Source organism: Anas platyrhynchos, chromosome 2, assembly GCF_047663525.1.
Source record: "Anas platyrhynchos isolate ZD024472 breed Pekin duck chromosome 2, IASCAAS_PekinDuck_T2T, whole genome shotgun sequence".
Lineage (NCBI taxonomy): Eukaryota > Metazoa > Chordata > Aves > Anseriformes > Anatidae > Anas > Anas platyrhynchos.
In genome coordinates this window covers 159,098,056-159,123,791 of record NC_092588.1, presented here as the reverse complement: position 1 = coordinate 159,123,791, position 25,736 = coordinate 159,098,056, and the positions used below count along the sequence as shown (strand labels likewise).

The following is a 25,736-nucleotide window of genomic DNA, read 5'->3' as shown; positions in this document are numbered from 1 at the left end:
AGATGAGCTGCTCCCGGCTCTGCGCAGGCTCTGTTAGAGTTGAAGCTGCCCAGCAGCATGGAGGACAATAAAAAAGGCTTTTTGAAGTAGATTAATGGGAAAAGGAGGAGCAGAGCAAAGGTTGGTCTGATGAGCATGGTCACCTCACAATGAGGGACATAGACAAAGCAGAGACATTCAACGCATTTTTCGCCTCTGCCTCTGTCTTGAACACCAATGATGGGCTCTGAGGCCCCAGCTACCCACAGCTGGGGGATGGCGAGAGCCAGCATGACAAACTCCCAGTTAACCCTGAACCTGTGCAGACTGGCTGCCCCACCTGGATGCGTACAAGCCAATGGGGCCTGATGGGATTCGTCCCAGAGTACTCTGAGAACTAGCTGGTGTCAGCTAGATCATTGTCATTGCCATTCAACAATATGAAGTTTAACAAGAGTTTGACATTTTTGGTCTGTTCTCCCACGTGCCTGGTGACAGGACGAGGGGGAATGGGCTTAAGTTGCGCCTGGGGAGTTTTAGGTTGGATGTTAGGAAGAACTTCTTTACCGAAAGGGTTGTTAGACATTGGAACAGGCTGCCCAGGGAAGTGGTGGAGTCACCATCCCTGGAAGTCTTTAAAAGACGTTTAGATGTAGAGCTTAGGGATATGGTTTAGTGGGGACTGTTAGTGTTAGGTCAGAGGTTGGACTCGATGATCTTGAGGTCTCTTCTGTGGAGGAATGGTTAAGTGAAGTAGGGCATGTGGATGTTGAGCAGTTAGGAGGCAATGGGCTAGTGAAGTACCGTACTTAACTCATATGAGCCTGGGCACGCACGCAGCTGGCTGAGAGCCAATCAGGCTCAAGGACACGATGCCCTTGAGCGATAGGGAAAGTCCCTAAGGCGGGACGGTAGCTAAAAGGAGGAGGAACTGACTGAAAAGCCCGGGAAGTGTTAGCCAATCCTGAGCTTAGTTTCTGCAATATGTATGAGTTGATTATGTTCGAACTAGATAAAAGGCGACTGAGCTATCCATTAAAGTTGAAGTTCACTGTTCACTCATATTGAGCGTCTGTGTCTTCCTTCTGTCGACAACACTCTTCCAACCTAGAAATTCTGTGTGTGTGTGAAGAGCAAGTGTTGGATTCTGCACCTGGGAAAGGGCAACAGAGCAACCCTGGTTATACAGACCGTGGGACGAGATGCTGGAGAGCAGCCAGAAGAAAGCGTTCTGGGGGTTTGGATCGACAGCAAACTGAGCACAAGCCAGCAGCGTGCCTTGGTGGCCAAGAGGGCCAACCGTATCCTGGGATGCATCAAGGACAGCACTGTAGGTCAAAGGAAGTGATCGTCCTGCTCTGCTCTGCGCTGGTGCGGCCCCACCTCGAGTACTGAGTGCAGCTCTGAGCACCACAGTACAAGAAAGATAAAAAACTGTTAGAGAGCATCCGAAGAAGGGCAACAAATGTGGTGAAGGGTCTAGAGGAGAAGACATATGAGGAGCGGCTGAAGTTGCTTGGATTGTTCAGCATGGAGAAGAGACGAGGGGAGGCCTCATGGCGGCCTGCAGCTCCCTCACGAGGGGAGCAGAGGGGCAGGCGCTGAGCTCTGCTCTCTGGGGACAGGACCCGAGGGAACGGCATGGAGCTGGGACAAGGGAGGGTCAGGCTGGGGGTTAGGGAAAGGGTCTGCACCCAGAGGTGGTCGGGCACTGGGACAGGCTGCCCAGGGATGTGGGCACGGCCCCGAGATTGATGGAGCTCAAGGGTCGTTTGGACACCACTGTCACACACAGGGGCTGGTCCTCTGGGGACCCAGGAGTTGGACTCAATGATCCTTGTGGGTCCCTTCTAACTCAGATATTCGATCATTCTATGATCAGCATGTTTTTCATGTCTGAGAGTCATAAATTAACAGAGCAGTTTGGTTTAAATTTCAGTATGTAATCAGAATGTGCATCACATCTAGGAGTCCTAAAAAGACTTTGTCAATTGTCCTTAAGGACCAACTGGAATTAAAATATTGACATATACGTATACATTCACACATACATGCATAAATACATCTATACGTTTATAGACCGTTTCTGGGATGGTAAATAACAAGGTCTGCCAGGTCCAGATAGGAAAGCAACCCCTTCCTCCCCCTCAGGGAGGAATTGCAAGTCCTGAAGTCAGAACAAGGTGTGCCCGGGAGGCGTTGGACCTGGCTGAGCAAAAGCTTATAAGTAATCAATGAGCACATACTGGTTATGTACTGAACGTGAAACCATACTGCTAAATTAATTTATCACTCACAGATGTGAAGCACTTACCAGTTACTCGCTTTGCAAATCACCATGAAAAAGGTTTTGGGTTTCGATCTTTTAAAGGGATGGCCTCTACACCAGGTCCCTGGGTGGCTGCAGGAGAAAACAGCACCCTCCCCATGAGGCTCCTGCAGCACCAAGGCACACGCGTGCCCTGGGCCACCTCGAAACCCTCCTGGCGGCACAGAGTTTCACCACTGCAGCAGAGGCAGTGTCCCCATGGAACCCTCGCAGCCACCACGAGGTGGCAGCGGCATTGGCGGTGGTGGTGGTGGCGGCGTTGGCACTGGCAGCCTGGAACATGGACCTCGTGGCATTAGGGGGCATACAAGGCGCAGGCAGCACCAGCTCCTCCCATGAGGACACCCGGCAGGGCCTGGCAAAGGACACGGAGAACCCCGTGGATCCCAATAGCAGCCCCCACCTGTCCAGACCCCCGAGCTGTGACACTGCGCTGCTGCAGCAGCATTCCCAGAGACAAAGGCTGTGGCTGCTGGCACCACTGTGCCCAGCACTGGTGCAGGCACAGGAGAGCACTCAGCCTCCTGGCACGGACACTCGGCAGCCTACGAATACCCATGCACCAGCCCAGATCTTGGTTTCGATCCCGTGCAGCTCTGGAGGTGTGACTGTGGGCTTAGTTGTCCACTTCGCTGTCTGCATTTCAGCATGAGCCTCGCAGTGCTGCTCTGCTTCTAACCCAGCGTGCTTCCCCGGGCCTCCTTGCCTGTGCTCCAGTGTTTGAATGCAAAAATTGGCTGGAAATGAGAAGTGTGGCAGAGGAGGGGAGCAGGCCCAGCCTTGGCTTGTTCTTGTGGCGACCCCCCCTACCCACACCACTGCTGCTGCTCTTAACACAGCAAGAGACACGCCCCGGGTGGAGGTGCACACAGGGCCTGCATTTTGCCGTAATCCTAAGGTTAAATGCTCATTTTCTTGCCATTCTAAACAAGCGGTGCAGAATTATTACAGGGCTGCTTGCATTTCAAGCCTTCTTCTAGGTCAGCAGAAGTATTCTGTGCCCCCAGGAAATGTGCTGGGGCCCTCAGAGTCTCCAGCAGTTTGTGGCACACAGCCCCCAACCCCTCCAACACACTTCTTCTGCCCCTTCCCTTTGAGGAGCGGCTGAGGGAGCTGGAGTTGCTCAGCCTGGAGAAGAGGAGGCTCAGGGGCGACCTTATTGCTCTCTACAGGTTCCTTAAAGGAGGCTGTAGCGAGGTGAGGGTTAGTCTGTTCTCCCATGTACCTGGTGACAGGACGAAGGGGAACGGGCTAAAGTTGCTCAGTGATATGGTTTAGTGGAGGACTGGTTAGTGTTAGCTCAGAGGATGGACTGGGTGATCCTGGAAGGCTCTTCCAGTCTAGATGGTTCTGGGATTCTGTTATTCCTCTTGTCATGCAAGGGATGGGGACAGCCAGGAGTCGGCACTGGATGGCTTCAGGACACACTGGGATGGTTTTAGGATAGCAATGATACTGCTTATGCCACTGGAGGTCAGTGGTACATTTACATACACTGATACCCATACAGCACAACGCAGCTATTACACTAACTCTGGTATTTCCTCCAGTAACAATTCAACCTCACAGTTATTTAATTGCAGAGATGCACGGTCTGTGTTTAGCTCTGAAGCAGTTTCTCTTGCTGTGATCGCTTGAGGAAGAGGTCAGCCTGGCGTTCTGGGATTCCTCCCCCCTCCTAGGCTGCTTTCCGCAGCCTTTCTGGGTGGGAGAAGAACCTGGGGTGAGTCAGGCAGCCCCCCCGAGCACTCCCCCAGCCCCACGCTCAGGACTGGCCACAGAGCTTCCCGTGCCTGCTGCACTTGCCTGGCAAGCAGTGAGACCTCGCGCCCTTGCACAGCTCATGGCCACAACCAAACCCCAGCCTGGGGTGAGCTGCAGCTTGGGCCTGATCCTGAATGCACCTGGACCATTCTCCACCCTCCCAAATGACTGTTTCAGCACTGCGGGTCACAGTGCACTGAAGGGCGTCTCTCCACACAGCCAGGCTCAGCATTTATGGGCATTTATGGGCATTTATTAGATGAGTTTCTGTAGACCCAGCGATCACATACAATTACTCGCATTGCCCAGCGAAGGCAGGGGCAGCACAGCCAGCGACACCAGCAGCATCCCACTGCAGAGGGACCAAGGCTGGCACCATGAAACCTCCCGAAGCCTGGAGAAGTTCCTAGAGCCCTGGCTGCCACGGGGAGGACAAGAGGCTTTGATCTAGGAAGCAGCACTCCAGGCTGATCTCTGGTCTGAGGGGGCACATCTCACAGTCCTTATGTTCCCATTGCTTTCAGCTTGCCGTGTCTTCAGACCAGGGAGGAGAGAGTCAGCGCAGTGGTGCTGCAGCAGGGCAGTGCAGCTCTCTGCCACCCAGCCAAGGTCTCCGGCTTCCCAGCACAACAGAGCAGCAGAGGAGAATTACACGTCGCCAGACACCCATTGCACTCTCGCAGCCTGTCAAGAGAGCAATGGCACGGGCCAGGGGAAAAGGTAGGTCACTGACGGGACAGGAGGAAACGTCAGGAGAGGAAGGAGAGAGTGATCTTCAGAGCGTGGCAGGAAAGGCACAAGAGAGGAAACATCGCCCGTCTGACCAAAGCCTTGTTGGCTAGAGTATGGTACAATACTTTTCAAAAGCTGTCCGTGTGTCTTTCTCCAGCATTTCTCGCGTGTAACACGGAGCATCTTTGTTCTTCTCTACCATCGCATCAATCATTTTAATGAGGTCTGCAACCTGCTGTTTCCTTCTCTGCTCTGCTGCTATGTTGCTGAAAGCAATGTACCTATTTTCACATTTTTCTGCCATCCCACTGAGGTACGTGCTTTTTTCCACGAAATCGCGGATATCATCTGGACTCCCAAGTTCTTCTGCTCGGGTGAATAACAGGATCGTGTACTTCTGTGCTTCAGTATGGAAAATCTTTGTCACCCACTCAGCCACTTCCACCTCTTCTTTACTGATGTGGGCCAGTTGCATCACCAGGATGATAGCATGCACCCCTCCATAGAAGTGACGAAGAGCATTTCCAATCAGTTCAGCTGTTTCCTTATTGGCTCTCTGGGTGTCAAAAAGGCCAGGAGTGTCGATAACGGCAATGTCTCTTCCACGGAATGAGGCAGTGTCTGCACTGTAGCTCTTGGTCACTGAAGCTGCTGTCAGTTCAGATTTAAATGCTTTCTTCCCAAGGATGGTGTTCCCTGTCGCACTCTTCCCACTTCCAGTTTTGCCCACGAGCAGGATGTTCAGCTTGGGTCCTGGGGGAACAAGCAGAGACACGTGTCTGAACCCCACAGCCCTGTGGTGCCGGGACACCCCCTGCACGCCACGCTCCCAGGGGTGAGAAGGAAATGGATTTTACTGCAAAAACACAGGAATTAGGGTTAGCGGCCCCTGCAGTGGTCCCCAGGGACAATCAGGAGCAACAAGAGGGACCCCAGGGGAGTCTGGATAAGGCTGCCTCAGAGGGCCAGCACCCAGACCTCTTCCAAAGGCAGAAAAAGAAAGTAGAAGTGCATGCTGCAGCTCCCCAGCAGTGCAGGAATGCACAGAGTGCTCAAACGGCCGGGCTGAAGCACTCCCTTTACAAGAAGTCGCGTGCTGAGCAAAAAACACCCACTGGATTCTGTGGTGGATCACCGCAGGCCCTCGGCCTGCCCTGCACGGCCCCAGCAGGGCCAGAGCTGGCTCACGCACACGGATAGCGAGGCTTTGGGGCAGGACTTTGCATCCTGCGCTGTGCCTCCGGCTGTAACCAACGGCTGCTGCCCCATGTGCCCTGAGCCTGGCACAGCACAGCCTAAGGAGTGGGAAGAGGAGAGGCAGCCTCGGGAAATCCTCAAGCCCGTGGCCTCCCCAGAGGGCCCGTGCACCGCGTGCACAAGCGTGCGTGAGGCTGCACGAGGACGCAAACCCAGCCTCACCCTCAGCAGCACTGTGCCTGGCTGACTGAATGAGGAGGCTGCTAAAGGAAAAGGCTGTGGGGAGACCTCACAGTGGCCCTCAGTGCCTGCAGGGGCTGCAGGAGGGCTGGGAGGGAGTCTTGGGCAGGGGGTGTAGGAATAGGACACGGGGTGATAGTTCTAAGGTAGAAGAGGGCAGATTTAGGTTAGATATTCAAAATCCTTCGCAATGAGGGATTTGATGCCTGGCGAAGGCTGCCCCCAGGAGCTGTGGGTGCCCCATCCCTGGCAGTGCCCAAGGCCAGGCTGGATGGGGCTGGGGGCAGCCACTCTGTGGCTCTGTGACCATGGGACTCTAAGCTGCTGCGTGCAGTGGGTAAGGCGCTCACCTTTCATCTTAGAGTCTGCCATTTTGAGCCCACTCCGAGGGAAAACCTGAAAGAAGAATAAGGGATTTTGAGCGAGGTTTGCCAAAGTCTCCCGTGCTCCCCCCATGGCGGTAACAAGGCCGATGATGGTCACGATGAGGGTCGCTGACACACCCGGTGTGTGCGTGCTGCCTGCTGTGTGTGCATGCAGGAAGTGGTTGTACAGCCGAGGGTAAACACACGCACCCACAAGATGGCTGCGCACCCCGTGAGGCAGGGAGCAGCGTTTGGCAGCCCCGCACCCCCTGCCAGGGGCAGGGCACGTTTCTGCCAGCCCCGCACAGCCCAGGAGCAGGGGTTGCAGGGGCAGGGGAGCGTGGCTGGGCCTCGCTGCACCGTGGTGGCAGATGGGGACAGCCCGGGCAAGGGCTGCGCCTCCTCAGCTTGGGAGGGGATCCCGATACTTTGGGGAACGAGGAGCTGGCAGGGGAACTCAGATCAGTCACTGGCAACCCTTGCAGTGCTTTGGGAAACCTGAGAGCTCGCAGAGGATGTGCACAGCCCCTAACTAGAGCAGGAGCCTCTGCCCAGAATCGCCGTCAGTTCAGTGCCCTCGTCCGGCACCTGAACCTCCAGCCCTGAGCCTGAGCGGTGTGCGGGGTCTGTCCCAGCCCCGAGCAGTGTGCAGGGTCCGTCCCAGCCACTGATCATGCCATGGGTGCCAGCTGTCACATCTCCTGCCCCTGTTTCAGCTCTGGACTCTACCTCAAGTGATTTCAGCAAGATAAACTGCTCCAAAACTAAGCACAGACTATACACTACTCAAAGTAAACTAAAATCACGTCACTAAATAATTCAGTCATTACTGGAGGAATTACCCCATCCACAGCAAAGCCACACCACTTCTCGGCTGTCTTTCCTCTGCCTCCCTGCCAGCTTGCTCAGGCTTAGCAATTCCTAAAGTACCCCCAAATACAGAGACCCTTCAGAGCCACCCGGTGCACAGACCGCTCACTTCACATGGCTCCAGCAGCAGCTGCTGTGCTTGCCTCTTACCTCCTCAGGTCACAGTGATCGGGCCAGGTGCAATACAGTTCACGTCTTGCCCCTGACCGTGTCCTCAGCTCTCTGCTTTCTGTTCCTTGCCAGCACGAGAATGATGCTTTTATCACCTAACCACACGTGGCACCCCAGTCCAAGCAGATGATCCACCCAGACCCATGGGTACCTGAGCTCTTCATTTGAGCTGAGAGATGCTCGTGCCCTGCTGAGCCCTGGGTTGCACCAACCAGCCTCCATTTGTGCCTCCGGGGCTCGTCATCACGGTAAGAAACAGATGTGCAATGAAACAACTAGAACCCGTGTCAGTTGGGAAATCCCACAACAGAACCGGCATGAAGAACAAACCACAGCTAAAACAGAAAGCTAGGACAGGTACAACATTGTAACACCCCCAAGAAGACTGTTCTGTCCACAAAACAAGGAAAAAATTAAGAATGGCTTCAGTAATCAGAAAGTATGTGAAAGGTTTATATGGCACACTTAGGGGGAAATATATTTAAAAGCTTGATTGTAACTTAAATGAGTCAATTTCTTCCTAGACACTTTAAGGCAGGTCGGAGAACTTTTTCACCCTTTTGATATTCCTATGGTGCAGACACCCTTGTGAAGTCAACGCTCCTGTGAGGACCCAGCGAGTGCTACCAGAACAGACACTCCTGAAGACAAGGAGTTTGTTAAATCACCCTTACAGATATGCAATCAGGATTTCCGTTCTCCAGGGACTTTCTGTTCTCACTTGGAAACAAAGACTGCCTGAACTTTACTTAAGGAAGTAATAACCCCCTCCCTGAAAGCAGGCATTACAACCTTTTTTTCTTTGTTCTCCCTGGAATGACAGTAGCAGCATTTCAGACAACTCACCAGAGGCACCTGTGCGCTTTTGTCCCCGAGTCTGAACTTTGCAGCTTCTGACGGTGACAGGTCTTCTTCTGTAGGTGCAGTGGCTGAAGTGTGGCAGCTGCCTGTGAAGTTCGGCAGCATTTAGCGGGAGTGGGAGTAGGAGGGGATTTCGGTGACGTGCAAACCAGCTCTGTTGAACAAATGACCGTGTACGAGCCGGTTAGGAGCTAGATCATGTGCAAAGTCATTGGTCGTCAAGAACAGAAACAGAAAGTTACTGAACTGACCAAGTAAGGCAAAAAAAGCTCCTCCCGATGAAGGGCGTTTTCGTTTGAGTACTTCTCGCCACCGCTCCTTTCTCACAAACAAGCCGTCCACGCTGCCTTCCTCCCCCAGACAAGAGCAGGGCTCATCAGGCTCAGGAGGCTTTTCCTGGAGCCAGGATGGGTGTTGTTATAAATGAAGTCTCAACTCTGAATTTAGTAACGTAAAAGAATATTTATAAAAGGCAAGTAAACAGTGCTGGGTGCGCGGGGAGTCTATGCACTACCAACACGCACACACAAACATCAAACATTCTAAATACATGTATACAGAACGTTGCTTTACATAATAACCCGAGTATGCTTATACATACATACAATCAGGATAGGTAACCAAGTAAGCAATCCTTTAAGTTCCATAACTTAACAGTCTCCATTTTCCGTTCCTTTTGAACAATGTCTTGCTTTAAGTTGTCTCTTTTTCAAGGCCAATAGGCCTGGGTCAAATGGCACGTTCAGGTCAACAGGGGGTGCAACAGCAAAGGCCTTCGATGGCTGTAGCAGCAGAGGGGCCCATGGTAATGGCGTAGCAGTCGGATCAGTAAACGAGCCCGCAGCTCCCTCAGTATCTGGCAAGCCACACGTTTCTGACTGTGGCTCCACATGGCTCTTTAAGGCCTCAGAGACTGCTCACCAGGTGCCGAGCAATCCCACCGCAACCGTGTAATTTTTAGTTGCCGTGTCCCACACCTTCACCTCAGTTTGGTCCCATACTTCAGGCTCATAAACTGTCCGATTGTTAATAAAGAGAATAAGCTGTAAGGTTACCAGGACAGTCTTTGCTCCTAAGGACAGATTCTCCATAATGCACAACTGCTGACCAGAGAGAGGCAAATGTGTGCACAGGTCTGCTTCTCTCAGCTCAAGCTTCTCTCCAGCTCCAGTGCTGCCTCTTTCCAGCGACTTTCTGTATGGGCTTCTCTGAGCGGTTTGCTGAGTCTGGCCGAACCTGTCTTCGTGAGGCAATCCATGTGCCTGCTCCCGTCCTGGTCTCCATTCTGCCAGCCTGTTCCTCTTCACTTTTTTTTTCCTGCTTCTTTATTGATGTAACTTCATGTTGCCTTCTTGTTTTTTTATCTTGAGGGCAGGCTCCCCTCTTATACTCTTCTCTCCACAGCAGTTCTTTTCCAAACAACTTTTCATTGGTCAGACAACTTTGAATGTAACAACAACAGCAAACACCCAGAAACTTCCATGCCTCAACAGCTGGAGAACAAGAGAACCAGCTGGAGAACAAGAAACCCCAGACTGCATGGAGTCTCCTGTACCACCCTTCTTTCTTCCCTCTAAAATCTTTTATATTCCTGTTGGCCTTGTCGTTAAGAGTCTAATGTTATCGCAGTCACAGGGTTTTCCAACCCCCATGGCCACATTCCCAAATCTCCCCCTTCTGTATTAATATCAACCATTTTCTCGACACAAATTACCACTCCATATATAACAGTGTCCACAAAACGAAATGTAATGGCTCAGTTTTTAAAGGTATGGGGTGGCTGCGCCTCCAGCACCCACGGTGCTGGAAAACGCTCCCGTTGCCCACGAGAGCACATGGTGAATCCCGAGGTCCATCTAGTGGCTGCTCCTCGGAGGCAGAGCTGTGGCAATCACGATTTTGGGGACCCCTGGAAGGTGGGCATGGGGCGAGATGGGAAGAAGAACGAGCAGCCATTAAATGCCTTCTGCCCCGGAGCCGGGGCTGGAGCTCTGCACTGCTGGGGCGCTCCCGTCCCCTGCCACCCCCACGCAGTCACAGTCCCGCTGCAGCAGGAACAACGAGCAGCCACAAAGCAGGGACTGCAGGCAGACGGGGCTAGAGGTGTAAGCAGGAAACCTCTGGCCCAATTCCTGCAGCTGACGGAGAGGGAGGATGACTGGAACATTTCCACCCCCTCCATCGTAACCGGATGATGCGGCAAAAACATCCCCAGGTGGGGAGATCACCACAATCCGTGTAAGCCCTACCAGAAAAGAAGTAACCAGAAAACCTGGTGGAGGAGGTAGAGGGCTCTGTGTTCGTGTATGTACCGCCATCCTGACCCAAAACACAACACCAGTGTTACAAATGAGGTCTCAATTCAATCTGAATTTTGTAATATTTATAAAACAAATATTTCTAAAAGGTATAAAAGGTATAAAAGGTATAAAAGGCAAGTAAACAGTGCTGGGTGTGCGGGGAGTCTACGCTCCACCAATATGCACACACAAACATCAAACTTTCTAAATATATAGCACATTGCTTTACACACTAAACACAAGTATGCCTATACATATGTACAATCAGGAAAGGTAACAACAATCCTTTAAGTTCCATAACTTAACAGTCTCAATTTTCCATTCTTCAGGCCTTATGTATCCCGCTCTTCCCAGATCAAAGAAAAGCATATCCATCTCCTTGTGAAGGCCAAGAGGCCCGAGCCAAAAGGCACATCCAGGTCACCAGGGGGTGTAACAGCAAAAGCCTTCAATGGCTGTAGCAGCAGAGGAGCCTATGGTAATGGCGTAGCAGTCGGATCGGTAAAGGAGCCCGCAGCTCCCTCAGTATCTGGCAAGCCACACATTTCTGACTGTGGCTCCACATGGCTCTTTAAGGCCTCAGAGATTCCTCGCCAGGTGCCGAGCAATCCCACCGCAACCGTGTAATTTTTAGTTGCCGTGTCCCACACCTTCACCTCAGTTTGGTCCCATACTTCAGGCTCATAAACTGTCCGATTGTTAATAAAGAGAATAAGCTGTAAGGTTACCAGGACAGTCTTTGCTCCTAAGGACAGATTCTCCATAATGCACAACTGCTGACCAGAGAGAGGCAAATGTGTGCACAGGTCTGCTTCTCTCAGCTCAAGCTTCTCTCCAGCTCCAGTGCTGCCTCTTTCCAGCGACTTTCTGTATGGGCTTCTCTGAGCAGTTTGCTGAGTCTGGCCGAACCTGTCTTCGTGAGGCAATCCATGTGCCTGCTCCCGTCCTGGTCTCCATTCTGCCAGCCTGTTCCTCTTCACTTTTTTTTTCCTGCTTCTTTATTGATGTAACTTCATGTTGCCTTCTTGTTTTTTTATCTTGAGGGCAGGCTCCCCTCTTATACCCTTCTCTCCACAGCAGTTCTTTTCCAAACAACTTTTCATTGGTCAGACAACTTTGAATGTAACAACAACAGCAAACACCCAGAAACTTCCACGCCTCAACAGCTGGAGAACAAGAGAACCAGCTGGAGAACAAGAAACTCCAGACTGCATGGAGTCTCCTGTACCACCCTTCTTTGTTCCCTCTAAAATCTTTTATATTCCTGATGGCCTTGTCATTAAGAGTCTAATGTTATCTCAATCACACAGAATCACAGAACCACAGAATCATCTAGGTTGGAAGAGACCTCAAGATCATTGAGTCCAACCTCTGACCTAACACTAACAGTCCCCACTAAACCATACCGCTAAGCTCTACATCTAAACGTCTTTTAAAGACCTCCAGGGATGGTGACTCCACCACCTCCCTGGGCAGCCCATCCCAATGCCTCACAACCCTCTCAGTAAAGAAGTTCTTCCTAACATCTAACCTAAAACTCCCCTGGCGCAACTTAAGCCCATTCCCCCTCGTCCTGTCACCAGGCACGTGGGAGAACAGACCAACCCCCACCTCGCTACAGCCTCCTTTAAGGTATCTGTAGAGAGCGATAAGGTCGCCCTTGAGCCTCCTCTTCTCCAGGCTGAACAAGCCCAGCTCCCTCAGCCGCTCCTCGTAGGACTTGTTCTCCAGGCCCCTCACCGGCTTCGTCGTCCTTCTCTGGACACGGGGTTTTCCAACCCCCATGGCCACATTCCTAAATCTCCCCCTTCTTTATTAATATCAACCATTTTCTCGACACAAATTACCACTCCATATATAACACCAGTGTCCACACATGAGACACAGAATGCAACTGGCAGCATGGCACTTCTGGCTAGATGAATCACAGAGTGAATCCTACAATGGTTTGGGTTGGAAGGGACCTCAAAATTTAGGTTTCAGTGTTTAATTTTGAACCAGTTTCTCTTGGTGCAATTGCTCCAGGGAGCGCCCAGAGATGGAGCAGGGGCAGGAGTTGAGGCAGCTGCCACCTGCATCACAGTCAGGGGCTGTTACGGACCCTGCACACCGCTCAGGGCTATCCTATCCCTACACCCTGCCGCCCAAGAGTGCTTCCCGAGCCCTCCTGAACCCCCTGCAGGCCCTGAAGGCCGCTGTGAGGTCTCCCCTGGGCCTTCTCCTCTCCAGGCTGAGCAACCCCAAGCCCCTCGGCCTCTCCTCACAGCATAGCTGCTCCAGCCTCCGAGCATCCCCGTGGCCTCCTCTGGACTCCAGCAGCTCTACGTCCCAGTGCTGGGGCCCCACAGCGAAGGCAGTGCCCGGGGGGGTCTCACGAGAGTGGGGCACAGGGGGACAATCCCCTCCCTCGCCCTGCTGGTTGTGCTGCTGGAGCCCAGGGCACGGCTGGTTTGTGGCCCACCATCACCCCAGGTCCTTTTCCTCAGGGCTACTCTCCAGCAGGTCATCCCCCAGCCTGTACTGATACTTCGGGTTGTTTCTTCCCAGGTGCAGGACTCGAAGTATCTCGAAGGCTGCCCAGGGAGGTTGTGGAGTCTCCTTCTCTGAAGACATTCAAGGCCCATCTGGACGCCCACCTGGGCAACCTGCTCTAAGGAACCTGCTTTGGCACGGGGGTTGGACCCGATGATCTCTTGAGGTCCCTTCCAACCCCTACAGTTCTGTGATTCTGTGAAGTGCGTGTGGTTCCGGACACCACAGTATGAAACGGACATGAAACTATTACAGCGTGTCCATGGGAGGGCTACAAAGATGTCAGGGGTGTAGAGGGCAAGGCATATGAGGTGCGGCTGAAGTTGCTTTGTTTGTTCAGCCCAAAGCAAACACTGTTGTCCTCTTGGAGAAGAGGAGATGAGGGGAGACCTCATCATGGCCTGCAGCTTCCTCAGGAGGGGAGCAGAGGGGCAGGCGCTGAGCTCTGCTCTCTGGGGACAGCGCCAGGACCTGAGGGGACGGCATGGAGCTGGGACAGGGGAGGGTCAGGCTGGGGGTTAGGGAAAGGGTCTGCACCCAGAGGTGGTCGGGCACTGGGACAGGCTGCCCAGGGACGTGGACATGGCCCCGTATTGCTGGAGCTCAAGGAGCGTTTGGACACCGCTGTCAGACATGGCAAGAAAGGGCTTTGGTCCCTTCCAACTCCGCATATTCAACGGTTCTATGATTCTATGATACTGCATCTCCCAGACTGATAATGAAGGTGTTAATCAGGACTGGGCGAGGAGGCGCAGGATGGGGGCTGCGACCATGCAGGGGACATCAGGTGCCTCCACGGTGCGGGTCCCATCCCTGAGCCACGGCCCTTGCTGTGGGATTGCACGGGACTCCCACCCTCGCACCCCTTTGTGCCTGCAGGAGGGGACCCTGCTCTGCCAGCGCTCAAGAAGCATTTCCAAGTGCTCCTCTTCCTCACCGTAGCACACGAGCCTCAACGCTGGTGAGGGGAACCTTGAACTGGGAGCAGGGGGAAGGCAGGGACATTCAGCCTAGTGAGGGATGGCTAGAAAGGGCTTTGTAATCAGCAAAACCGGCCTGAAGAGGGGCTGCACAAAGCCTGTGCAGGCGCGCAGAGGTGTGGTGTGTGCACAGCTCCAGCCCTTTTCAGGAAATCAGCCCTAGTGCTGCTGCAGGGCAGAGGAAGTGGGGAGCCGAGCTCAGGTTACCTTTGCTTCCCCTTTCTCTGAGTTTCACCCTCTGCACTGCCCGGAGCTCAGCACACTTACAGGAAAAGCCTGTCTGGGGGACCCGCAGCCCCGGGCTCGCAGCCCCAGCGTGTTTGCAGGCAGGGCGGGCGCTCCGTGGCTCAGAGGCATCCACAGAGTGAGCAGCAAACCCCCTGCTCGCACAGCCACCTGCGGAAGGGCCCTGTGTCCTTCCGCCCGTGTCCTTCCCCTCCTCTCTGCAGCCTGTAGACTCCAGAGCTCTGCCAAACTGGCCTTTCCTGCAAATGCGCTGAGCTCCCACCGCCCTATTCCAGGGAGAGGGACTAAAAGCACCACGCTGAGCAAATTCCAGGGTGCTGCTGCTGCCCCAAGCACGAGTGGCGCGGAGCAGCCCCACGCCCCGAGACTGGATGGAGTTGCTAAGCCACTGCCCATCACAGTTGAGAAGTTGTGGCACTTCCCACTAAGTGGAAGAGGGGAAAGAAAACCTGCATTTTTAAAGTGGAAATAGGAAGTCCTAGTTAACCACAGGCCAGTCAGTCTCACCTCTATGCCTGGCAAGATCATGGAGCAGATCTGGCATATCATGCCTGACAAATCTGGTGGCCTCCCATGACAGGGTTGCAGCACTGATGACTGGGGAAGATCAACTGACATCATCTGCCTGGACTTGTGCAAAGCATTTGACATTGTGCCCCCACACTGGAAGGAAGGGAAATCGAGACACCCCCAGCAAGTTTGCTGACAACACTGAGCTGGGTGCTGCAGCTGCCACCCTGCAGGGACGGGATGCCATCCAGAGGGACCTAGGCAGGCTGAGAGGTGGGCCTGTGCCAGCCTCGGGGGGTTCAACAAGGCCAAGGGCAAGGTCCTGCAGCTGGGCTAGGGCAATCCAAGGCCCAAATCCCGGCTGGGTGGAGAATGGATTGAGAGCAGCCCTGAGGAGAAGAACCTGGGGTGGTGGAGGATAAGGGGAAATGGTCTTAAACTAAAAGAAAATAGTTTGAGGCTACACCTTAGGAGGAAACGCTTCACTGTCAGTGTAGTGAGGCAATGACACAGGCTGTCAAGAGAAGCTGTGGATGCCCCATCCCTGGAGGTGTTCAAGGCCAGGCTGGATGGGGCTTGGCCAACCTCATCCGGTGAGAGGCAGCCTTGTCTGTTTCAGGGGGGTTGGAGTTAGATAATCTTTAAGGTCCCTCCCAACCCCAACCATTCTATGACTCTATGATCCTTCAGCCGGTGTGCAATAAGCCAATTCGCACGCACTCAGGAGAGATATTGCTTTTATTCAGGCCTCAGAGCTCTGTGCAGTTTCCACAGATCAAGCACAGCCAATGTCGACTTCCTGTCTACATGGAGACATTAAATTCATGACTATTCTAGCGATCTAATACAAATTCATTCTAATCTACCTGAGTTTTGTGCCCATGTGGCATCATTCTTAATGGCTCCTTTTCAGGCCAGTCTGCGCATGCCTTCCTTTCTGTGGGGTCCTTGGTGGTGTTCCCCGATGAAGCACCCTAACCCATCGATGGCCACACATCACCGAAGCGCAACCTCAGGCTACTTGCTATTGGCAACTTTCCTTGGTTTCTCCCAGAAGGAGCATTCTGTCCCTGAACAAAGGGAGCCTAGGTTAAAAGTTAAGCATATTTTTTGTCCTGTACTACATGTATGATAACTGATTAAAGGGAAGTTCAATAAAAATAGACAATTCCTCTTCGTTTCCAAGGGAGAGTTGGTTCCATTACACTGGGACTTGGGGGTCCCGTCTGTGTGTGTGAACGCCTGGTGGGGTGCCCAGAGTCTGGACACAAGAGTATGGGCACTGCTGCAGGCACAAGGATGCCCACTAAGACATCAGGAAAGTCTTTTTTTGCTGTGCGGGTGTCTGAGCGCTGGCACAGGCTGCCCAGAGCGGTGCTGGGGTCTCCATCCCCGGAGATGTCCAACACCCAGTGGACACGGTCCTGGGCAGCCGGTGCTGGGGACCCTGCCTGGGCAGGGACAGAACACGCGGGGTGCAGAGGGGCCTCCAGCCCCAGGCGTTCAGTGGCTCTGTGGTGCTGGGATTCATCACAGCCATGCAATAAGGATACCCATGGTAATCACAATAATGATGAGGACAATCAGCGCACAAACCAGGACAACTCTCCAGGATGGACTCCAGCTGAATCGCGCCCTCTTTATCCTGCCTGCTCTGTACCTCGCCATGTGATATGCCACCTTCTCTTCTGTTAAATTGGGCTCCAGGTACATCTCATTGCTGTAGTACCTGTCCCCATTCACCCGCACCATGCAGCGGACCATCCCCATCAGCTCCATGACCTGGTGGTCCCGTTTGGCTCCAGCTGCCCGGTTGTTGAAGCCGCAGTACCTGTTCCCGCATCTCTCAATCAGCTCGCGGAGAGCTTTGTTGTCAGTACAGGACACGTAGTCGTGCAGAGATCTCTCCCCCAGCTCTTCCGCACGGGTGAATATGACAATTGTGTGCTGCAAAACATCAGCTCCAAAGATGTCCTGCAGTCTCTCTGCGGCCTCCTCGTCCTCCTTGGTGAATCGGCCCAGCTGGGTCACCAGCAGCAGCGCGTGGGGGCCCGGGGAGGACAGCCTGATGCAGCGGATAATTTCTTGGCGCACCTCACTGCTGACACCTCCGGGGTTGAAAATATCGGCCGTGTCAACCACCGTGAAGTCCCCGCCATCCCAGTGCCCCTGTGTACTCGCACATCTCACGGTCACTGGCTGGGTGGACAGCTTGGACTCAAAGACACGCTTCCCAAGGAGGGTGTTCCCCGTGGCGCTTTTCCCCCCACCAGCCTTCCCGGCCAGGATCAGCCTCATCTCCAAGTCCCCGTCTACCCCGGGCTGCATGTAGACACGACGGATGGCCATTGTCACACTGCAGAGACAAAAGCAGACACCCAGGGCTCCGTCAGCAGGCACCCAGATGCTGGGAGCATCACTGACAGCAGAAGGGATTTTCACTAAAAGCGGGGATGGTTTCGAAGCCTTGCTGCTGGCCACTGGAGGCTGTGGGGCTCTGTGTGCCCCCACTGTGGGAAGGGGTCGGGGGCTGCAGCTGGGTCAGGCTGCGGTGGCACTGGGACAGACGGGGTCCCCTGGATCGCGCTGCCGCGTGTGCAGCCACAGCAGTGCACGGACAGCAGCAAGGAACAGAAATTCAAAATAACAGCTGGAGCCGTGAGGTGCTGCAGCTCTGTTTCCTCAGTCTCAGGAATTACAGGCACAGGATTACAGGCACGGGGGAAGGCAGCGTGGTGGCAGGGACCCTCGGGTGGTGGCAGGGACCCTCAGGGCAGTGACACTCATGCAGCCACAGCCCCGCGTGGGGCTGAGCACGGTGCCCAGGGACGCCCCTGGACTGGGGCTGTGCCCACGCCAAGCATGGGGAGCGAGGAGTGGGGAGAAGGGAAAGAGACCGGAGGGGACTGGGGAAGAGCCACTTCCCTGCCCCACTGCCCTGCGCCAGGTCCCCAGGCCCCCTCGGAGCCCTCCCTGCCAGCACGGAGCCTCGCGGCCCCTGGCCTCCCGCCCGTACCTTCCTGCACGTCCTGCACTGGCGTTCGCCTTGTCCCCGCAGGACGCTCACAGCCACCAGGAAGTGACAGCAGTGGCGGCCGGTGTCAGCCTGGAGAAATGTGCTCATGCCACAAGGGCAGCACCGGCTCCTCCCGCACCAGCCCCCAGCTTGGTTTCGATTCTGTGCAGCCCTGGAGGTTCAGACAGCTCTAACGCTACCTCCTGTACTTCCTCCAGAAACAGTCCGCCCTCAGAGTTATTTAACTGCCGCGATGATCTGTGCTTAGTTTTCAAGCAGTTCCTGCTTCTGGTGGGACTGGAGGCAGAGCCCTGACAGAAGAAGGGGCAGGAGACGAGGCAGCTGCAGCCTGCACCGCGGTCAGGGGCTGGGATTTCCCGAGGCTGCCTCTCCTCTTCCCACTCCTTAGGCTGTGCTGTGCCAGGCTCAGGGCAGATGGGGCAGCAGCCGTTGGTTACAGCCGGAGGCACAGCGCAAGGTGCAAAGTCCTGCCCCAAAACCTCGCTATCTGTGTGCCTGAGCCAGCTCTGGCCCTGCTGGGGCCGTGCAGGGCAGGCCGAGGGCCTGCGGTGATCCACCACAGAATCCACTGGGTGCTTTTTGCTCAGCATGTGACTTCTTGTAAAGGGAGTGCTTCATTTCGAGTACTGTGTTCAGTTTTGGGTCCCTCGCTACAAGAAGGACATCGATGTGCTTGAGCAGGTCCAAAGAAGGGCGACGAAGCTGGTGAGGGGCCTGGAGAACAAGTCCTATGAGGAGCGGCTGAAGGATCTGGGCTTGTTCAGCCTGGAGAAGAGGAGGCTCGGGGGCGACCTTATTGCTCTCTACAGATACCTTAAAGGAGGCTGTAGTGAGGTGGGGGTTGGCCTGTTCTCCCATGTGCCTGGTGACAGGAGGAGGGGGAATGGGCTTAGGTTGCACCAGGGGAGTTTTAGGTTGGATCTTAGGAAGAACTTCTTTACTGAAAGGGTTGTTAGGCACTGGAACGGGCTGCCCAGGGAGGTGGTGGAGTCACCATCCCTGGAGGTCTTCAAAAGACGTTTAGATGTAGAGCTTAGGGATATGGTTTAGTGGGGACTGTTAGTGTTAGGTCAGAGGTTGGACTCGATGATCTTGAGGTCTCTTCCAACCTAGAAATTCTGTGATTCTGTAATTCTGTGATTTATATACACTGATTCCCATACAGCGCTACCTACAACGCAGCTATTACACTAACTCTGGTATTTCCTCCAGTAACAATTCAACCTCACAGTTATTTAATTGTAGAGATGTACGGTCTGTGTTTAGCTCTGAAGCAGTTTCTCTCGCTGTGATCGCTTGAGGAAGAGGTCAGCCTGGCGTTCTGGGATTCCTCCCCCCTCCTAGGCTGCTTTCCGCAGCCTTTCTGGGTGGGAGAAGAACCTGGGGTGAGTCAGGCAGCCCCCACGAGCACTCCCCCAGCCCCACGCTCAGGTATGGCCACAGAGTTTCTCCTGCCTGCTGCACTCACCTGGCAAGCAGTGAGACCTCGCGCCCTTGCACAGCTCATGGCCACCACCAAACCCCAGCCTGGGAGGAGCTGCAGCTTGGGCCTGATCCTGAATGCACCTGGACCATTCTCCACCCTCCCAAACGGCTGTTTCAGCACTGCGGGTCACAGTGCACTGAAGGGCGCCTCTCCACACAGCCAGGCTCAGCATTTATGGGCATTTATGGGCATTTATTAGATGAGTTTCTGTAGACCCAGCGATCACATACAATTACTCGCATTGCCCAGCGAAGGCAGGGGCAGCACAGCCAGTGACACCAGCAGCATCCCACTGCAGAGGGACCAAGGCTGGCACCACGAACCCTCCCGAAGCCCGGAGAAGTTCCTAGAGCCCTGGCTGCCACAGGGAGGACAAGAGGCTTTGATCTAGGAAGCAGTGCTCGAGGCTGACCTGTGCTCTGAGGGGGCACATCTCATAGTCCTGATGTTCCCGTTGCTTTCAGCTTGCCGTGTCTTCAGAGCAGGGAGGAGAGAGTCAGCGCAGTGGTGCTGCCAGCAGGGCAGTGCAGCTCTCTGCCACCCAGCCAAGGTCTCCGGCTTCCCAGCACAACAGAGCAGCAGAGGAGAATTACACGTCGCCAGACACCCATTGCACTTTCGCAGCCTGTCAGGAGAGCAATGGCACGGGCCAGGGGAAAAGGTAGGTCAGTGACGGGACAGGAGGAAACATCAGGAGAGGAAGGAGAGAGTGATCTTCAGAGCGCGGCAGGAAAGGCATAAGAGAGGAAACATCACCCGTCTGACCAAAGCCTTGTTGGCTACAGTATAGTACAATGCTTTCCAAAAAACGTCCGTGTATGTTCCTCCAGCATTTCTCGCGTGTAGCACGGAGCATCTTTGTTCTTCTCTACCATCGCATCAATCATTTTAATGAGGTCTGCAACCTGCTGTTTCCTTCTCTGCTCTGCTGCTATGTTGCTGAAAGCAATGTACCTATTTTCACATTTTTCTGCAATGCCACTGAGGTTTGTTTCACTTTTCACGAAATCGTGGATATCATCTGGACTCCGAAATTCTTCTGCTCGGGTGAATAACAGGATCATGTACTTCTGTGCTTCAGTATGGAAAATCTTTGTCACCCACTCAGCCATTTCCACCTCTTCTTTACTGATGTGGGCCAGTTGCATCACCAGGATGATAGCATGCACCCCTCCATAGAAGTGACGAAGAGCATTTAAAATCAGTTCAGCTGTTTCCTTATTGGCTCTCTTGGTGTCAAAAAGGCCAGGAGTGTCGATAACGGCAATGTCTCTTCCACGGAATGAGGCAGTGTCTGCACTGTAGCTCTTGGTCACTGAAGCTGCTGTCAGCTCAGATTTAAATGCTTTCTTCCCAAGGATGGTGTTCCCTGTCGCACTCTTCCCACTTCCAGTTTTGCCCACGAGCAGGATGTTCAGCTTGGGTCCTGGGGGAACAAGCAGAGACACGTGTCTGAACCCCACGGCCCTGTGGTGCCGGGACACCCCCTGCACGCCACGCTCCCAGGGGTGAGAAGGAAAGGGTTTTTACTGCAAAAACACAGGAATTAGGGTTAGCGGCCCCAGCAGCGGTCCCAAGGGACCATCAGGAGCAACACGAGGGACCCCAGGGGAGTCTGGATAAGGCTGCCTCAGAGGGCCAGCACCCAGACCTCTTCCAAAGGCAGAAAGAGAAAGCAGAAGTGCATGCTGCAGCTCTCCAGCAGTGCAGGAATGCACAGAGTGCTCAAACGGCCAGGCTGAAGCACTCCCTTTACAAGAAGTCATGTTCTGAGCCAGAAAAACCCTCTGGATTCTGTGCTGGATCACCGCAGGACCTCAGCCTGCCCTGCACGGCCCCAGCAGGGCCAGAGCTGGCTCAGGCACACAGATAGCGAGGTTTTGGGGCAGAACTTTGCACCCTGCGCTGTGCCTCCGGCTGTAACCAACGGCTGCTGCCCCGTCTGCCCTGAGCCTGGCACAGCACAGCCTAAGGAGTGGGAAGAGGAGAGGCAGCCTCGGGAAATACTCGAGCCCGTGGCCTCCCCAGAGGGCCCGTGCACCGCGTGCACAAGCGTGCGTGAGGCTGCACGAGGACGCAAACCCAGCCTCACCCTCAGCAGCACTGCACCCGGCTGACTGAATGAGGAGGCTGCTAAAGGAGAAGGCTGTTTGCACCAGGGGAGTTTTAGGTTAGATGTTGGAAGAATTTCTTTACCGAAAGGGTTGTTAGACATTGGAACAGGCTGCCCAGGGAAGTGGTGGAGTCACCATCCCTGGAAGTCTTTTAAAGACGTTTAGATGTAGAGCTTAGGGATATGGTTTAGTGGGGACTGTTAGTGTTAGGTCAGAGGTTGGACTCGATGATCTTGAGGTCTCTTCCAACCTAGAAATTCTGTGAAATTCTGCTGTGGGGAGACCTCACAGCGGCCCTCAGTGCCTGCAAGGGCTGCAGGAGGGCTGGGAGGGACTCTTGGGCAGGGGGTGTAGGGATAGGACACGGGGTGACGGCTTTAAGGTAGAAGAGGGTGGGTTTGGGTTAGATCCGAGGCAGAAATTCTTTACTATGAGGGTGGTGAGGCCTGGTGCAGGCTGTCCTCAGGAGCTGTGGGTGCCCCATGCCCAAGGCCAGGTTGGATGGGGCTGGGGGCAGCCACTCTGTGGCTCTGTGACCATGGGACTCTAAGCTGCTGCGTGCAGTGGGTAAGGCGCTCACCTTCCATCTTAGAGTCTGCCATTTTGAGCCCACTCCGAGGGAAAACCTGAAAGAAGAATAAGGGATTTTGAGCGAGGTTTGCCAAAGTCTCCCGTGCTCCCCCCATGGCGGTAACAAGGCCGATGATGGTCACGATGAGGGTCGCTAACACACCCGGTGTGTGTGTGCTGCCTGCTGTGTGTGCATGCAGGAAGTGGTTGTACAGCCGAGGGTAAACACATGCACCCACAAGATGGCTGCGCACCCCATGAGGCAGGGAGCAGCGTTTGGCAGCCCCGCACCCCCTGCCAGGGGCAGGGCACGTTTCTGCCAGCCCCGCACAGCCCAGGAGCAGGGGCCGCAGGGGCAGGGGAGCGTGGCTGGGCCTCGCTGCACCGTGGTGGCAGATGGGGACAGCCCGGGCAAGGGCTGCTCCTCCTCAGCTTGGGAGGGGATCCCGATGCCTTGGGGAACAAGGAGCTGGCAGGGGAACTCAGATCAGTCACTGGAAACCCTTGCAGTGCTTTGGGAAACCTGAGAGCTCGCAGAGGATGTGCACGGCCCCTAACTAGAGCAGGAGCCTCTGCCCAGAATCACCGTCAGTTCAGTGCCCTCGTCCGGCACCTGAACCTCCAGCCCTGAGCCTGAGCGGTGTGCGGGGTCTGTCCCAGCCACTGATCATGCCATGGGTGCCAGCTGCCACATATCCTGCCCCTGTTTCCGCTCTGGACTCTGCCTCGAGTGATTTCAGCAAGATAAACTGCTCCAAAACTAAGCACAGACTATACACTACTCAAAGTAAACTAAAATCACGTCACTAAATAATTCAGTCATTACTGGAGGAATTACCCCATCCACAGCAAAGCCACACCACTTCTCGGCTGTCTTTCCTCTGACTCCCTGCCAGCTAGCTCAGGCTTAGCAGTTCCTAAAGTACCCCCAAATGCCGAGACCCTTCAGAGCCATCCGGTGCACAGACCGCTCACTTCGCATGGCTCCAGCAGTGGCTGCTGTGCTTGCCTCTTACCTCCTCAGGTCACAGCGCTCGGGCCAGGTGCAATACAGTTCACGTCTTGCCCCTGATCGTGTCCTCAGCTCTCTGCTTTCTGTTCCTTGCCAGCACGAGAACGATGCTTTTATCACCTAACCACACGTGGCAGCCCCAGCCCAGGCAGACGATCCACCCAGACCCATGGGTACCTGCGCCCTTCATTTGAGCTGAGAGATGCTCGTGCCCTGCCGAGCCCTGGGTTGCACCAACCAGCCTCCGTTTGAGCCTCCGGGGCTCGGCATCACGGTAAGAAACAGATGTGCAATGAAACAACTAGAACCCGTGTCAGCTGGGAAATCCCACAACAGAACCGGCATGAAGAACAAACCACAGCTAAAACAAAAAGCTGGGACAGGTACTACATTTTAACACCCCCAAGAAGACTGTTCTGTCCACAAAAGAAGCAAAAAATTAAGAATGGCTTCAGTAATCAGAAAGTATGTGAAAGGTTCATATGGCACGCTTAGGGGGAAATATATTTAAAAGCTTGATTGTAACTTAAATGAGTCAATTTCTTCCTAGACACTTTAAGGCAGGTCGGAGAACTTTTTCACCCTTTTGATATTCCTATGGTGCAGACACCCTTGTGAAGTCAACGCTCCTGTGAGGACCCAGCGAGTGCTACCAGAACAGACACTCCTGAAGACAAGGAGTTTGTTAAATCACCCTTACAGATATGCAACCAGGATTTCCATTCTCCAGGGACTTTCTGTTCTCACCTGGAAGACAAAGAGTCCCTGAACTTTACTTAAGGAAGTAATAACCTCCTCCCTGAAAGCAGGCATTACAACCTTTTTTTCTTTGTTCTCCCTGGAATGACAGTAGCAGCATTTCAGACAACTCACCAGAGGCACCTGTGCGCTTTTGTCCCCGAGTCTAAACTTTGCAGCTTCTGACAGTGACAGGTCTTCTTCTGTAGGTGCAGTGGCTGAAGTGTGGCAGCTGCCTGTGAAGTTCGGCAGCATTTAGCGTGAGCGGGAGTAGGAGGGGATTTCGGTGACATGCAAACCAGCTCTGTTGAACAAATGACCGTGTACGAGCCGGTTAGGAGCTAGATCATGTGCAAAGTCATTGGTCGTCAAGAACAGAAACAGAAAGTTTCTGAACTGAGCAAGTAAGGCAAAAAAAGCTCCCCCCGATGAAGGGCGTTTTAGTTTGAGTACTTCTCGCCACCACTCCTTTCTCACAAACAAGCCGTCCGCGCTGCCTTCCTCCCCCAGACAAGAGCAGGGCTCATCAGGCTCAGGAGGCTTTTCCTGGAGCCAGGCTGGGTGTTGTTATAAATGAAGTCTCAACTCTGAATTTAGTAACGTAAAAGAATATTTATAAAAGGCAAGTAAACAGTGCTGGGTGCGCGGGGAGTCTATGCACTACCAACACGCACACACGAACATCAAACATTCTAAATACATGTATACAGAACGTTGCTTTACATAATAACCCGAGTATGCTTATACATACATACAATCAGGATAGGTAACCAAGTAAACAATCCTTTAAGTTCCATAACTTTAAGTTCCATAACTTTAAGTTCCATAACTTTTCCATAACTCCATAAGTTACATAACTTTAAGTCGCCTCAGGACTGCCTCCATCAAGAAAGACAGGAGGGTTATTGTTGTGGGAGACTCTATCCTTAGGGGAACAGAGGGCCCTATTTGTCGGCCTGACCCTACCCGTAGGGAAGTCTGCTGCCTCCCTGGGGCTCGGGTGAGAGACTTTGCCAAGAAAGTCAAGCGCCTGGTACGGCCCACTGACTGCTAGCCGCTACTGGTCTTTCAGGCTGGTAGCGATGAAGTAGCAACAAGAAGTCCGAAGGCGATCAAAAGAGACTTTAGGGATTTGGGGCGACTACTTAGAGGATCAGGGGCGCAGGTTGTGTTTGCCTCTGTCCTTCCGATAGGGGGGATCGAGGCTGAAAGGTGTGCTGTTCACATAAACTCGTGGCTTCGAGACTGGTGTGACCAGCAGAACTTTGGGTTCTTTGATCACGGGAAGGTCTATGCTACACCGGGCCTGATGTCACCGGATGGGATGCGCCTCTCTCAGAGAGGGGTAAGGATCTTTGGTCAGGAGTTGGCAGGGCTGATAGACAGGGCTTTAAACTAGAGTCGAAGGGGGAAGGGGCTAAAACCAGGCATGCCGGTGAAGACCTAAGGGATGGTACGCTAGAATCAGAGGGGCTGTGTGCCAGTGAGGTCCTTCGGTTAGATCCACAAGGTGCTGAGTGTAAGGAGACGCACCTGAAATGCTTCTACACGAACACACGCAGTATGAGGAATAAAATGGATGAGCTAGAAGTACTGGCCCAGTCCCGCAACTATGACATCATCGGCATAAGCGAAACCTGGTGGGATGAGTCCTGTGACTGGGGTGTTGTGATAGATTGTTACAGGCTCTTCAGGAGGGACAG

The 25,736-nt window shown here is 53.9% G+C and overlaps 3 protein-coding genes across 7 annotated transcripts in view; all 3 read right to left on the bottom strand.

Annotated features, from left to right (window-relative positions):
* LOC113842971 (GTPase IMAP family member 2-like) overlaps positions 1–8,633 on the bottom strand; it is a 59,578-nt gene extending 50,945 nt beyond the window's left edge. For all 5 annotated transcript variants that reach the window (XM_072034108.1, XM_072034110.1, XM_072034097.1 and 2 more), the window contains exon 1: positions 8,494–8,633. The gene's annotated coding sequence lies outside the window, so the exon portion shown is untranslated. The remainder of the gene's footprint in view (positions 1–8,493) is intronic.
* LOC119715808 (GTPase IMAP family member 8) overlaps positions 1–24,430 on the bottom strand; it is a 28,584-nt gene extending 4,154 nt beyond the window's left edge. The window contains exons 1-5 of the mRNA XM_072033974.1: positions 24,169–24,430; positions 22,294–22,339; positions 20,383–21,025; positions 8,494–8,693; positions 4,912–5,557 (exon numbers count right to left, since the gene is read on the bottom strand). Coding sequence (XP_071890075.1) covers positions 4,912–5,557; positions 8,494–8,693; positions 20,383–21,025; positions 22,294–22,339; positions 24,169–24,288 — 1,655 coding nt within the window. The 5' untranslated portion in view covers positions 24,289–24,430. The remainder of the gene's footprint in view (positions 1–4,911; positions 5,558–8,493; positions 8,694–20,382; positions 21,026–22,293; positions 22,340–24,168) is intronic.
* On the bottom strand, positions 15,797–18,682 carry LOC113840976 (GTPase IMAP family member 1-like). Its single transcript, XM_038174483.2, has 2 exons — positions 18,093–18,682; positions 15,797–17,432 (listed from the first exon to the last, which is right to left on the bottom strand). The coding sequence occupies exon 2, from the start codon at positions 17,423–17,425 to the stop codon at positions 16,607–16,609; it is 819 nt and encodes a 272-aa protein (XP_038030411.2). The 5' UTR covers positions 17,426–17,432; positions 18,093–18,682; the 3' UTR covers positions 15,797–16,606.
* Positions 24,431–25,736: the final 1,306 nt, after the last annotated feature.

Excerpts from the sequence above, each read along its gene's own strand:
- LOC113840976 (XM_038174483.2), bottom strand. The coding sequence starts at position 17,425 with ATGGCCATCCGTCGTGTCTACATGCAGCCCGGGGTAGACGGGGACTTG.